The 15,332-nt window shown below is 34.6% G+C and overlaps 2 protein-coding genes across 3 annotated transcripts in view; one reads left to right on the top strand and one right to left on the bottom strand.

Annotated features, from left to right (window-relative positions):
- The first annotated feature begins 810 nt into the window (after positions 1 to 810).
- ORC4 (origin recognition complex subunit 4) lies at positions 811 to 9,111 on the top strand. Its single transcript, XM_051215667.1, has 8 exons — positions 811 to 1,079; positions 1,129 to 1,552; positions 1,589 to 1,664; positions 1,710 to 2,038; positions 3,182 to 3,565; positions 4,494 to 4,602; positions 5,712 to 5,807; positions 6,990 to 9,111. Exons 2-8 carry the CDS (start codon positions 1,382 to 1,384, stop codon positions 7,292 to 7,294), a joined length of 1,470 nt encoding a protein of 489 aa, XP_051066197.1. The 5' UTR covers positions 811 to 1,079; positions 1,129 to 1,381; the 3' UTR covers positions 7,295 to 9,111.
- PUS10 (putative tRNA pseudouridine synthase Pus10) overlaps positions 4,858 to 15,332 on the bottom strand; it is a 34,289-nt gene continuing 23,814 nt past the window's right edge. Inside the window, exons 6-9 of one of the 2 annotated variants that reach the window (XM_051215665.1) lie at positions 15,106 to 15,301; positions 12,824 to 13,189; positions 10,509 to 10,742; positions 4,858 to 4,980 (exon numbers count right to left, since the gene is read on the bottom strand). In XM_051215665.1, the coding sequence (XP_051066196.1) occupies positions 10,512 to 10,742; positions 12,824 to 13,189; positions 15,106 to 15,301 (793 nt within the window). In that variant the 3' untranslated portion in view covers positions 4,858 to 4,980; positions 10,509 to 10,511. Of the gene's footprint in view, positions 4,981 to 9,507; positions 10,743 to 12,823; positions 13,886 to 15,105; positions 15,302 to 15,332 lie in introns of those variants that run through there. The other variant, XM_051215666.1, reaches the window with a different exon arrangement.

Below are 15,332 nucleotides of genomic sequence, written 5' to 3'. Positions count from 1 at the left end.
AAAGTAGTAAAAAAAAAGATTTGATCATTTCTACTTCTAAATTACTGCTTGAGGGTGTTTTTTCAACGTCTGACTAAAGTATTTGACGAGACTCTAATTTATGGACGACCTTTGAACGAGTCTTCAGTGACCTTGAGAAATATTAGCTAATTAGCAAACAGTCAGTATAAAGTAAAAATATGTTATACATAACCAGGGAAATAATGTGGATACAATTCTTATACGTGGTTCAAAAACGTGTCAAGGTTAGAAAGAGGTTCATAGGTTCTAAAATCGTAATGCATGCAGTAGAGGAAATCGTCCATACGGCTACAGAGTAGTCGGCCTCTGGAGCCATGATAAAGTCTCAAAAACTCCCTCAGCCTCGACCATATAGCCTCAATATTGTTTATGTGCACTCCGATTGTTGAGTGCACAAAATGCTACTTGTGGATAACGATACGATGCCATAACCAAGCCTATGTAGGAGTCTGTACTCTCTCCAAACATCTGTATATATTGTGGTACCTGGTTACAACCAATGTTACTGGTGCTTTTATTATCCGTTTCGCAATAATTGTTGTAATTTGCCGTAGTTTGGAATCATATATGGGGTTTTCATCACGAACTGACATCAGCTCTAATGCCAGAAATTTATTTAGCCAAATGGATGAAAGGCTTTCGCGTTATCTTGTACCCGATTGATTCGTCCACAAATTATAGTCTCGTCGTTGTATTTGCTATAGCCGCTCATTTATCACGTTTTGTACAAAATTCCCTGAAAACCGATCGTACGTTAGCATTAAGCACTGAATTTGGCGCTGTAACCTTGAAATCTTTAAAACGCTTCTGATTGGCTCGTCCATAAATTAGAGTCTCGCCTTTATTTGTAAAATTGAGGATATTTCGATGAGACATAGCTTTTAACGCATGAGTCCTGTCTGAATTCAAGAAACGGTCATTTGCTCATTGATTATCAGTAACGTTAAAACTGCTGGCTCCACAGAGTCGCTACTAACAGAACAGTAGTCATGATCGTGTACAATGTCAGCGGTTGTCGGAGTAGCTATGTCGATTATCCGTCATATATGAACATCCAGGTATCCTCAGATAACTGTTTTGATTAATCAACTTACGAAAAAATGTTAGAGTCGTTGCTTATTCTACTCTTTCTGAAGATACCAATTAGTAACCAGTCAGCATTAACGCAGATCCTGGTAACTTCAGATTTAATTGATTCTCGATTAGTAGTTTACTCACAAATTATTTTTAATTTCGATATTCACATTTTCAGAATCTTATATACACCTCAACCAATTTTGTACTTGCTTTAGCTTCTCATCATTGACCGAATACAGTGAAGACTATAGTTCGTAAAATTCGACCTAGTTGTTCAATACAGATGGATCTGATTTGTGATGTACTACGCACAAAATTAAGAGGAAATCAACATCGCCTCCTGTATTTTGATAAAGAGTTGAAATATTTACAGGACCTTATCACATCCACAGTTTCAAAAGGTGAAAGTAGCTCCATATTGATAATCGGTAGAAGAGGTGTTGGTAAACATCATGTAATTTTATGTAGTATGTATATTTTATGGCTTTAGCTAATCAAAGAAGCAATAAAGAAAGCAAAAGAAAACTCAAATATTGGCTCTGGGATTTCTGAAGTTTACTTAAACGGTTAGTATTATTTGTGATTATGACTAGTGATTTCTCTTAACGTAGGTTTAATTCATACAGACGATCGTTCTGCTATGAAATCACTAGCTAAACAACTACATAATGAAGCCCTATTAAATAATCTAGTCCAATCAGACTTTAATCCAACTTCTGATTTTCACAACAGTATGAAAAATTTGCCTTTTTCTCAACAGCTCAATTTATTCTTAAATGAGGTCCGTCAAAATCATGGGACTCGAAAAGCTGTTCTAATTGTCCTGAGTGAATTTGATCTTTTTGCTTTACATCATAATCAGTTGTTGTTGTACAATTTATTCGATTGTTGTCAATCTCCTGAATCTCGTATTTGTATCATTGGGCTAACATGCCGTTTAGTAAGTTTTTAATACTTTTCTAAAATTAAAAACAATTTCTCAAAAAAACTAGTTGTAGTGAGATTCATCTTGAATGTAACACTTTTTTTTCAACACATTCTGTAACAGGCTATCCATCGCCTCCAGTTGATTTTTTGTGTGAATTCCCAAGCACTTTTTACGTTTAGTAAAATAAATTCACAAAAGTTGTTTGATATTTTCGTATATTGTCCTGAACTATTCCTAAAGGTTAAAGGTACTTGACTTCCAATCACAACAGGTGTTACAGATTAAAAAACCAACTCCACCTGCTTGATTTAGGGACCCATTGTTGGTTACTATCTCCCGAACAACTAAATTGTGGCGCTTATAGCCTTGTGCATAAATCTTGTATGTTGTAAATGAATTGGATCACAATATGTAGTGGTCGTGTGTGATGTTCAAATTCATCTCGATGAAATAGATAAGTCGATGTCCTAAGCCATATATTAACTGTGTAGCTATTAAGTCTTGTTATCCGAATCAGATGATTTTATCGTTTAGTATTCATCGGACACTTTACCTCACTCAACTAGTCCCTCAAATCAGAACGTGGTTTGGAAAGGTACTTAATTATATTCCAAATAAACCAAGTTGAATAGAAGTGAGTTACAGTAAAAAAACATCAATATATTTACAGTTTTACACAAGAAAACTTTAGTCTTTCAGTTATCCACTGGCGCTGATTGGCTAAGAATAAACCAATCAACGTGCTCAAACATAATTCTGCATGAATGTGCTTTAATCCCAATTTACGTCCTGCTGACAACACACTAAATGTCAATTCCTAATAGGGATTATTATTCAGTCATCTTTTTACAGATTCAGGTTATGAGTTCAAACCATATTCTATATATTTCGTTCTGTTTTGTTCGGAGTTTTATCGTCAAGTTCAATTTTATCGATGTACCTAATAGTCTATTTTCTGAACTCATTTATTGTTATTAAATATCCTTACTGGCGATATAAACCTGTCTTTTTTCATATTTTTTTTATATGTCCCTAATATATGTAGTCAACTTAACAATCATATAACGATGTTGATTTCCGAGTGTTCTTTCGAATCAGTTTACTTCAGAATTCAATATTTATATCGCCTTTTTTTCTTTTCTCCACATAACATAGGATGTTATGGAATTATTAGAAAAACGAGTTAAATCAAGATTCTCGCACCGTCAAATTTATCTTACATCACCTGGAGCACCAATTGAGAATACTGATTCTTATGCATCTGACAACAACGACAGTAACAATAATTCACGATCTGAACCATTTAAACGATTTTGTGAAATTTGTAAACATTTGTTAAGTGTTGATATTCATGATCTACCACCACAATTATCACCATTATTGTGTAAATCCAACTCTAAAGAGTATCATGAATTAGAGTTGTCAATTAAATCATGGAATCATCATATTACAAAATTAATGGTTGATGAAATTGTGATTGATTCGTTAAGACAAGCATGGTCTATTTCAGTGAGCATTAAACGTTTGGTCAATTTGTTGGTACGTTTTGTTCATGTATCCACTAAATTCTTATTGTTGTTTTCAATGTTTAGACGGTGTTTTTACATCCTTCCACTTGCGTTTTCTTTTTTTTTACGTATTAATGTTTAATTAGCTTTTTTCTCAATATCTACTTGTATTTAGGTTTATTTGTGTATTTGTTAGTGATGAAGAGGTTTGTAGACTAATTAAATAACTACAAACTATGTCTAGATTTCGCTTTTGAAGTTAACTTTTCCAAAGTAGTAAGTTACTGACCATATAATATCTAGAGATGTAACCAACAAGAAACCTTACTTGACCAGATTTTCTTGCTATTTGAGTACTCGTCAGCAAAGCATATCTACGATTTTGCAGGAACTAATCCCCCGTTCCGTGAAATTAAAACACTCATCACCCAACTTCGTAGTATGAAGTGTTACCACTAAGTTGTTTGGGCAATCATTAACATATGGGAAAGATATTTTCAATTGGTTGATCGCTGAGTCCTGTCATTAGTATCATACTATCCAATTTATAAAATCAAGTAAATTGAAATTGTTTCTTTGTCCTCAACTTACTTTCTTGATGTTTGACCACCAAAATTAATAAGTATGTATTCTACCAAGTTGTTTACTGATGCCAAATTGATAAAAGTATGATTTTTTAAAAGATTATTGAACATTTAGTTCGATGTTTCTTATTTTGTCTAATAATTTTTATCACTTGAACAGTATTATTGTCCCAGTTGATCTGATGTGTGTTGATTAATATACCCAAATTCATGATTGACTGGTTACCAACAGTGTTTTAAATGTATTAGGCTACTAAGTAATACATTTGTAGCGAAAAATGTCTGATTGTAATGCGTAAACACACTTATTTTTCAGTTGTGTAGTAAGTCGTACTGTTCCTTTCAAATCAATACTTCCCATGTTCATTTGAACAGATTCCAATAGTTGCTTCGCTTGGACCTGAACACGATCGTATTGAACCAGTGCAATTTATAGAATCTTTATGTACATTACAACAAGATTCAAAGCTCACTGCACTGAAGGGTGAGTGTCCCAAAAATTTTGTTTATTTCTATTGAAACAACGAATATCATTGTCTAGTATCAAAAATAGCTTGGTTATCATTAGTATAACATTGCTACAGTCAAGTTTTCAGGGGATATGTTTCTCCTCATTTATTTCAGTAGCTAAGATTTCAAAAATACCAAATTATATGTAGTGGGGATGGGAATTTATGAATGAATCAAATTCTGCTTATTGATTCTCCCAAAAAAATTGTATCACTGATTTTTTTATTGACCAACACAGTAGTTATCGTGATTCGTAAAGTTATGTGAATTCTTTGTTATGCAAAAAGTTACTTCATTTTACTTGCTACTCCGTTTATTGTTGTTCGATTACAGTGTGAAGTAGTTCAGTTATCTACCAAAATAGGAAGAGATACATTTGAATAGTTTTATTCAGCTCTCAATTTTGGAGGATCACACTATCGTGATCCATGTTTGTATTTTATTGACTTAAATGTTTTGCTAAATCAAAACTTTAAGGTCAGTATTTATTTATTGTGCACTGCTTTTTTGATGACATGTTTTGTTAATGAAGTATTATCCGTCAAGAAACGATAAAGCTACCTTGATATTCTGGTTAATATTGGGGTGATTCTGTGGTGGAATAATAGATTTCATATATTGGGGCAACTAAGGCGACGTAATTGAATGTTTAATCACGAAACCGCGATAGAGAAATCCCAACCAAACTTTTCAAAATGTCAAACCGCTGATTATTGAGCTTCGTGTTCCAAATATTATTTACTTGTTATTCATACTGTTAACAATTATGCCAAATTTTATGCTCATAAATTAATGATGAGATGGCATGATAAAAGCATTTGTTTTTATCGTCATCTCTAATCTTCAAATGGCAGGTGTCGATTTTCAACTAGAGCATCACTGGTTCCAAATTTTCTTTGTCAAAGGAAGACTGAACAGTCAGACAGCACAGTTAGCCTTCATAGTGTATCTTTACAGCAAACTTGTAGATGCAAATATCTACATGGTTGTTGAGCTGAATTATATTTCCTTGGAATCAAGATTTTATTACAAACCTTGCATTTACATAGAAACACGTTATTTCCTTTTATTCGTGTTCAATAGGTTGTTCCGTATTGGAGCTATTTTTAATTACTGCCATGGTCAAACTTCAAGATATGAATGATGGAAAACCGGTTAACTTTGAGAGTTTGTATTCTGGTAAGTTAGTCTTTTACAAATCAGTACTTAAATATTGTATTTTGGTATGATTCAGTAACAAAATTGTTAACGGTAGAAAAGTAATAAAGAGGTTTTCTTGACTCATATCTAATAGCTCCCGAATGCCCTAGAACGGCCGTGTCGGGAGAGTCCATTCTTCCTCTCAAAATGCTCTCACATGGCCACGCGTGTGTAGCCACTCTCAGGGAAGTCCTACTCACTGCCTTCTCGTGGTGCGGATGTTTTTTACGAAATTGAGAGGACGGAAAGCGAATGTATGGCAATTTAACCAGGTTGGTGGATACGGAAGATCCACCTGGGAGAGTTGGAAAACCCTGATTCCAAGTCACTGATGCATACTGACTCCGGGATCCTGAGGGGACAAATGGCGTATGAACCAATCGTTGGCCACCGGCTACCATGGGACCGCATCTCCTGATGTTGCTCCACTGTCCTGTGCATTAGACCTCTAGGTCAAAGGCTCGGGCAGTGGCCTTCTAAGAAGATTACGTTCTTCGGTTTGGGCTCTCGAGCAGTACCCCAGCTCACACAAATCGAATATATATATATATATAGCCTCCTTGTACCAATATTTATGTTTAAATAAATAAGCCAAGCAAAACCTTTCGATCTTGCACAGTAAAGTAGTTTATAATAGAGTACGTGAATTTATACTTGGTTAATTAGTTGTCTTTTTATCAGTCTCTGACTTATCAATGCACCACTTTCTAAACATCTTGTTTTGTTTTGAAGGTTTACAAATAAGGATTATAATAAGTGTTACTTGTAATGCATGTAAATCTTATTCATTGTTATACCAGTATTACCTAAAGCCTCATCCATTACTACCAAGAGTAAAGTGTCTGGCAGCGTTTATAACAAATGGACTGATTCATCTGACACTTTTTTCGAATCATATTAACACTGTTGATGTTAATGAGAGCTTCTGGATTATTTGATGACCATTATGTATAATTCAGTAACCGACTAATCAGTTATAATCGAAATAACTGAATGACTGTTTCAAACTACTACTATGACTGTACTGAGTCATGCAAATTTATTTTGGGAAGCATGAACTTTCATATTTGGTATAATCAAATTATTTACGTTATTCTACAATTATTATTTTTATTCCTAGCTATCTCTGTATTTCAGTTTTCTTCTACTTTTTTCCCTTAGAATACTTAAAGTTTTGTCGTTCCAATTGTCCTGGTCATTTATACGATAAACCGGTTGTTATGAAAGCACTAGACAATCTGATTGACTTTGAACTGGTTATATCTGGTAAAGCTGCAATCACTGCATCCACTGGTCTATCGACCGCTGGATCCAACAATAAGGCCATTTGGAGTTCATCATCTACTTTACCAAATTATCGTCCATTATTTTGTTATGTAGACAGTGATATTCTCACCGCTTGTTTAGATACTTATCCGAATTGTCCAGTTGAATTGCGATATTGGATACATTCAAGGACGTTTTGATTAATTTCTGTTATTTTCCACGTCTTTTTTCCGAAAAATGTTTACATTACATTAGAGTGTAATATTATGTGCAATTGTACAAAGTCCATTCAACAGTGTTTGTTTATTTCTATTCAATTGTAAATCTTCTGTGAATAAAACCATCAGAAAGTTTTGATTAGAAAAGCCAAAGTTGGATTTCAGGAACAACTGAAGCCACACTTAGGCATTTTCGAAAACGAGGCTGACCCAGATGTTGCTTGGGAAGATGTACGAACAGCTACGACATTTTTTAGTGATCTGAACCAAAGGGTTACGGAAAACCAGTAGATTTCTGCGACATCTATTGCACTGATAGACTACCGTAAACCTATCCTATCATGCTCCAAACACGATGAAGAGCGAAAACAAATCACATCTAAGCTAACCAAAAGTCTACGAAACGATCGTGAGTGGTTGGCAACGAAAGCAAAATAGATGGGAAGACAGTAGATGTAGGTGACACAAGACAGCTTTTCAGACTAATAAAAGAAACCGGATTTAGGAAGTTAAGTTTGAGTGAGACAATCACGGAGAATGACGGCACTTTTACATGCTCTCAGTCTAGAGGTTTGAAACTGAATGGAAAACTTTAAGATGCAGTTCAGCTACTTTACAACTATTCACTATTTCCAAACAGCCTGAATGGGACATTAAAATAGGTCCCCCGACTGTAATATAAGTTCCAAAAGCTATAAACAATCTGAAATGAGGAAGAGCAGCTGACCCAGATGGATTAACTCCAAAGGTCTTTAAGGATGGTGGTCCAGTTTTAGCGATTAGGTTGACTAATATTTTAGCTAAGGTCTGGGAGTTGGACGTGATCTCATCTGACTGGTCACAATCACTTATCGTCCCAATATATAAGAAAGGGTCAAAATTATCCTGTGACAACCATAGAGGGATTAGTTTGACTAATATAGCGTCTAAAATACTAGCCTCAATAATTATCGGGCGCCTAACTAGGACTCGTGAACTGCAAACACGTGAAAATCAGGCTGGCTTCAGACCTGATCGTGGCTGCATCGACCACATATTCACCATTCGTCAGGTTCTAGAACATAGGTATCATTATCGGCGTCCGACAATAGTAGTCTTTCATGACCTGAAGGCAGCATTTAACTCGGTAGACCGCGAGATTCTGTGGCAGTGTCTGTCATTGGAAGGCGTACCTCAGAAGTACATAAACCTTGTGAAGGGTCTTTACTCGAACACTACTAGTCGAGTGAGAGCTTACGGCGAACTGTCATCTGATTTTGCAACCTCAAGTGGTATCCGTCAAGGCTGTCGACTTTCTCCATTTTCATTCAACTTCATCATAGGCATAGTGATGGAAATAACGCTCTCATCGACTGAATTTTCGGGCATTGATCTCCTTCCAGGGAATCCACTTAGCAATCTAGATGACGCTGATAAAATGCAGAGTCTTGATAACACTGAGCAACAATGCCAGAATGTTTGGGATGCGATTCTCATCCTCTAAATGCAAGTTGTTGCTTCAGGACTGGCCTGCGTCAACACCTGAACTAAGGATAGGGAGTGAAGTAGTCGAACACGTCGACAACTTCATTTATATTGGAAGTTTGGTCGACCCTAATGGGTTAGGGTCTGACGAAATATCAGCACGGCTTCAAACAGCTCGTTTGTCTTTCGCCAACTTACGTCACTCATGGCGAATGCGAGATATCCGTCTTTCAATAAAAGGACGAGTATACTGCGCGGCAGTCCGTTCTGTCCTACTTTACGGCTGCGAAACGTGGCCATTAAGAGTAGAAGATACTCGTAAGCTACTAATATTGTACCACAGATGTCTTAGAAATATTGTTGGGATCACGGGGCAGGTAATAGTGAGGTTAGACGCAAAGTATTTGGGAATGATGGTAAACCAGTTGATGAGGTTGTGAATCTTCATCGACTGAGATGGTTGGGCCACGTGTTACGTATGCCTGAATACCGATTACCACGACGCGCAATGCCGTCTAGTGTTGGAGATGGTTGGAAGAAAGTTAGGAGCAGCCAAACCAAAACATGGCATCAGTGCTTGAAGTTACTAACTTCTGGTCTGAGTCATGTTGGTAGATGCAGACTACTTGTTTGGGGTCCGCGTAACTATCGTAACCAATTGTTGGAGTGACATGGCTCAGAATCGATCACAATGGAGTAGGTGTATACACTCTTAGACTTCCCCTAAACGGTGAGATTAGAATTACTTTACCTTTTTTTCTACGAACTAATTCTTTTCCCCTGTATCATGTCCTTATATGAAATCTTTTTTATTACCACTGAAGTAACTGCTTCAATGAATTTGATGTTCATCTTGTTGTGCCTGGTCTTACATCGTAAATGACTGAAGGAAATACTTAGTGAATGACAGCAGATCCATTATTAGCCGTTTGGGGCCATTTCGTTCAGTCAGTCAACTAACTGTCTAGTTAAATAAATCATTTCGTGAATTAATTGAACAGTTCACTGGCCTTTTTTGAATGGTGTATGAATCTTCAGATTGCTTGATAGTCCTTTCCTGACATTTATTATGTGCCGGTCACTTTGACAGTCACCTCTTACACATCCATGAATCAGGCTATAAGGTAGTTGTTCAGATGTGAACTTTCAATTTCGAATCGTCTGGTTGGAACTCGAGTGTCTAAACTAAACGGACGACCGCCATTTATAAATGGGTGTATGGGTGTTGGTTCGGTCATTTTGACTAAGTGATTTCGTGGTGTTAATTGTATTGGAAAAGTAAGCAAATGTCCACAAGTTATATTATACAGTTTTTCTATTTATGATGCCGTTTGCCTATAATTATGGGATTATACTCAAGTTATCGTTTCATTAAAAGATGAACAAACTAATTTTACAGTCTTGCCAAACCTGAAACAAGGATAGTGTTAGCACGTCATTACAAGTGATTGTTCAGAAGATTTGTCGTGGCTAAAGATTGCTGGCTATGATTGCAAGCATGTGTATTCCAGACGAATTATTCGGTAGTTATCAGTTGGTTTTGTGATAAAAAAGCTTTATCATTAACTAGGTAGTTAGTGTTGGAACAAATAACGTAAAAGGGAATGTGATAAGTGAGACCAATCAATTTGGTCTTGCACATCAACTATTATGGGATATACAATGCCTTGATAAAGAAATTACGTTTATGTTAAAAATAAATTTTTTACAATAAAAATATTTTTCACTTTACAAATTAATTGAGTATAGGATCTTTTAGACGTGTAGGCCAGTCAAGTTCAACACCAATTACATCCAACGCTAATATATCTAATTGACAACCAAATATACTTGCTAAGCTAGGATTACATCGACCAAGATCTCCATGAACAAGTTCTTTCACATAGGTGCCAGCTTCACAACGAATTTCTAATATGAACAGTTCATCTTCTGGATATAGTTTTGACCATGATTTAAAGTCATCGAACTATGAATATAGAAAACAAGTAGATGTACAATATATCGTGAAACAAACAAATATTTGTCTGGAACATTAAGTTAGAAATGAAGCTCATACATTTAAAGTTTATTTTTAGATAAAATCAGAAATTATTAATAGACACTTTGCTTGTGTTCTGGAGATTCTTTTTAAGTTGTACCTAATGCTGAAATTATAAAGTCTACTCTCAATTGATAGTATTTAATGATAAACTGCTATTGTGCATATCGTTTTCTACCCGGGTTGAGAATTTACAATTTCTCTCACAACTAGGATTGTGTTGGGGATGTTAGATCCCCAGAACTCACTTAGTAAATACCTTATTTTTGTAATTTTATTTTAAAAAGTTGAATTAATTGTTTTCGCTCCAAAAGTGCTCATTTTCACCTTTATGTCGTATTTCCCACTTGGGAGAATCTTAAACGCTATTGGTTATTTGTATTTTTTAGTATGCTATTCTGTAACACTTCCCAAGGACAATTTTATACAGTATATATACGTTTGATTTGTGTCTGTTGTTATTGCTCATGCTTCTGGCTGCTTGCGGAATATATTTCACCGTTTCGAACTTGGACTTCTCTCTCTATTGAGCGGGGCTGGGACTCATCAGAATAGCTAGCTTATTGGTCTTTAGTTACAGAGTCTTTGTTCCATTCTCAGACTAGGTGAACTCGTAGTCGCTTCAAACATAGCAAATTGTGTATTGTTTTGCAGTTCATGAAGCTTATGTGTGATATTCATCTATTTGATTATGCTCATAGACCAATTCTGATCATACCTGTACAGGTATAACGGAATATTTAATATTCAGGCATAAAAGAAACGTAAGATTATGATATTGTTCAATCATATTCAAGATTAAAACTTCAGGGGCTAGATAGTTATGTTTTTCAGTGGTCCAGTTTAAATATGAGTTGATGGGTCATATTTCGGTTCAACAAGAGAACAAGATGTACCACGAAATCAATTCAACTGAAGATGTAATATCTAAGTCCAATCATTCACAAATATGTATCCGAACTAATAATAAAGTAATTGACGGAAACATATGTCAATAACTTATTTAAAAGATTGGAAAAACTAGTCGTACGAAGAAATCACTAGGTTCCTATTAAAAATCCTTAGAAAGCACTTATGTAAACATTAAATTGACATAAACTATAAATATCTCATAAGTGGTACAGTTAAGATCACTCAGAAGAATACTAGTCAGGGAAATGCTCATAGTTTGTGGTGCTTATTAAACTTTTTACTGATTCCATTTGTGATAGTAACTTACGAAGTAAGACAATGTACCCTTTTTACTATCTCCTTACTTGTACAAATACTAAAAATAGACTGTTTCAATAAGGAAGGAATTGGTTAGCTTATTATTCATTAATGATTGTCATACTAACAAGAATAAATTAATCTAAACTTTTATTCAAGTTGAAAAAAAATATATTAAAAAGCAGTGGGCATTTAATTCGTCCGTTTAACAGTGAGTGAATCAGTATGTCGTCTAGGTTATTAACAAGCAAATGGTTTAGAGGGTTTTTTTATTATGTTAAAAATATTTAATCAACGGTTCAATCTTGATATAAAAAAAGCGTTTTGCAGAAGTCGTTAGCAGAAATGAGATTTGATTAAAGCACGTAGTACATAAAATGATAATACTTTTGTTTTAATTGATAAGTCTTGCTAATTGGTTCCTAAGCTCTTCTAGTAACCCTCAGACTAGAACTACATAGCGGGTTGAATACGAGAGAAAAGGCACGAAATATGTAAGAAACACTTTACTCCAAAGGTTCATTTATGTACATAAAATGTAGGGTTTTTATTAGGATTTTAGATATCCTTGGGCTTCCCAAAAATTCTGGAATGCTACTAAACATAGTAGCAGTATAAGTAATCATCCAATCAGAAACTCGACATGTTTCTGGCAAAACTTCTAGTGAACGCTGATTGGATAAGATGCTTCTCAATGTTTTCGGAGCATATATATATATATATATATATATATATATATATATATATATATATATATATACTACTATAAACAAAAAGACAATATCAATCAATAATTTTACCTCGAAAATATTAGTTTTTATTGTTTCCACATAAGACATGAAACATAAATGATAAATGGTTCTTTTACGATTTAACAATGGTCTTCTATGCAATACACGTATAGGTGTAAGTTGATTAATATCCAGTGGACCAAAATAAATTTTCCCATATTTCATAGAATCTGTTTTATTAGGAGGCCAATGAATGATGTTAACATGATCAAGATTTTCGTTTGTTCGATTTAACAAAGTGGTATACTGTAACATTTTCATAAGTAATTCAGTTTTAATTCCACCATGAGGACACCAACAAACAGCTCGATAACATTTGGCTTTGTGCATTTCACCTAATTTTAATGCGGCTGTAGCAGATTTTGACGAGACTAACTAAGTAAATGTAAATTAACAGAAACGATTATATTTTGAAACAAGTACGAATTGTTTGCAAACCTATTTACACAGAAACCTAAAATAATACGAAGTATTTACTATTCAATAATATCAACTACGTCAAAACAACTTGTAAAGTGTAAAATAAATCCACATGTTACTTAAGGTCATTCATCAGACTAAAATAATCCTAACTGATAAGTTGAAAACAGGGGAACACTGGATAAAATTTCCGTCTTCATCTGGGACTTTTCAACCTCGAGATGTGTCGAGACCACGACCTGAAGATCTCGCAGCGACCACGATACTTTTAAACTATTGATTGGGGACCCAATAGTTAAAGTTTCCTGCTTCAGAAAGCTCCTGCGACCATGACATCTAATATAAAGTTGCAGTTGCGTATTGATAAAGAATCTCATAGTAGAACAAAAAGTTTTTCCAATACTTTCTAGCTTCAGGTGAAGTGCAATATCGTCACTATGAAGAACAATGGTTGTGATATCATTAGTTATCTTGTTAGTTCAAAAATCATTTAGAAGGAAAACTCCCATAGATTGAAAAGTGTATTTTGTATAAAAGTTGTGATTAAATTCATCCAGAGTTGATAAAAAGTCGGATTAGATCTGTAAAATGAGGTAATCATACTGTACACTTTCGTCTTGAATATTCCATACATTGATAGTATATGTCCGACTGTAGTGAAGAAGAACACAAGCGAGGACAACCGGAATTGTATTTAGTACAAATTACAGAGTTACTTGGTAAAATAAAAAAACCATATAGTAAATCGTTAATTTGCAAAATATCAATGCATCATATCAACCTGGACTGTTCCCGTTGCAAACATCAATCCATTGTCTCACATTTCATTATTCATGCGTTTTCTTACAAATTATATTGTGTTGTCGCTTTTACTTTCTTGATCTTCCCCAATCTTCTGCTGCCAGACATTGCGTTTTAACTCGCGTTATATACTACTTACATCGACATAAGTAGCACGCACCACACGACAGGGAGAATTTTTTGTGCTTATATTCTACTACAATTAATTCTGTCATGTGACAGGCGTTTGATGACACGAAATTTAGGCCAAAAAAGATAAATAACTTTAGATTTTTGTACTGTTGATCCGCTCATTGTTTACGTGTATTGAAGTAATGTTTACTAGCCCAATATGTTCAGAGAAATGATGCGTTCATTATCGAATCGGGTTCCTTTTATCACCGGTATTCATATTGACTAACAGAATATTCAGATACTATCAAAAACCTACAACCAGACTTGTAGAACAGGTAGAAATTAATCGAATTGGTTTAATTTGTTTTGTCGCGATCTTGATTATTTTTAGATAATCCCGAATAAAATAATCTGGATGCAAATGTTTATAGTCATGTGCAGTAATTAACCTTGCTTTAAATATCAAACGCCAATAACCAATCTTAAATTACACTGTCTAAAAAATCAATTCTGACCAAACACCACTTTTTAATTTGACTCTAAATCTTCGCTATCGCAAAACCTCCAAAGTCGCAAGTTTAAGTTATTTTATTTAGTGATATACTTATTATATAAATGCCTGATACTGACTTCAAATTGTTTTCCGGTTCTCCAGAATCTTCAATGCTTCAACAACGAATACAAGACAAAAGGTTAGAAGTATGAAAAGAATTATTTGGGAATTGCCTATTGAACGCTGATTGAAGAAAGTATTTTCAGTCTTTCCCCAGCTTTCATATACGTGCAAGGGCTCCTGACGGTTGTTATTGTTTTTTTCTCAATTTAATGAGACAAATGTCAGATTTTTGTTTTAATATCAATGAAACGAAATTGTGTAGCAATGTCGAAAAAGATTATTACAGACAGAGAGTTTCATTATCTAATAAGAAGAAAAGCACATTTTTCCCTCTACCAACCTGTAAATCACGTATAAACACTCGACCCTGTGTTGTCGAATTGACAAACGATGCAAGTTTCAATAAATCCAATGGTTCGTTTTCATTACATTCTACGGCAAGTTTATCGTTAACAGACCATTGTTGAGTGATTTTTGAAGGTAATAATTCATAGTTGCTAATTTCAATTGCGAATGGTCGACCCAATCCAAGACATCTAAATGTTGATAAAGAAATAAACATATTTG

Source organism: Schistosoma haematobium, chromosome 4 (genome assembly GCF_000699445.3).
Source record: "Schistosoma haematobium chromosome 4, whole genome shotgun sequence".
NCBI classification, from domain to species: domain Eukaryota; kingdom Metazoa; phylum Platyhelminthes; class Trematoda; order Strigeidida; family Schistosomatidae; genus Schistosoma; species Schistosoma haematobium.
Note: the sequence above shows the minus strand (reverse complement) of the source record. Positions and strands in the feature narration are given on the sequence as shown.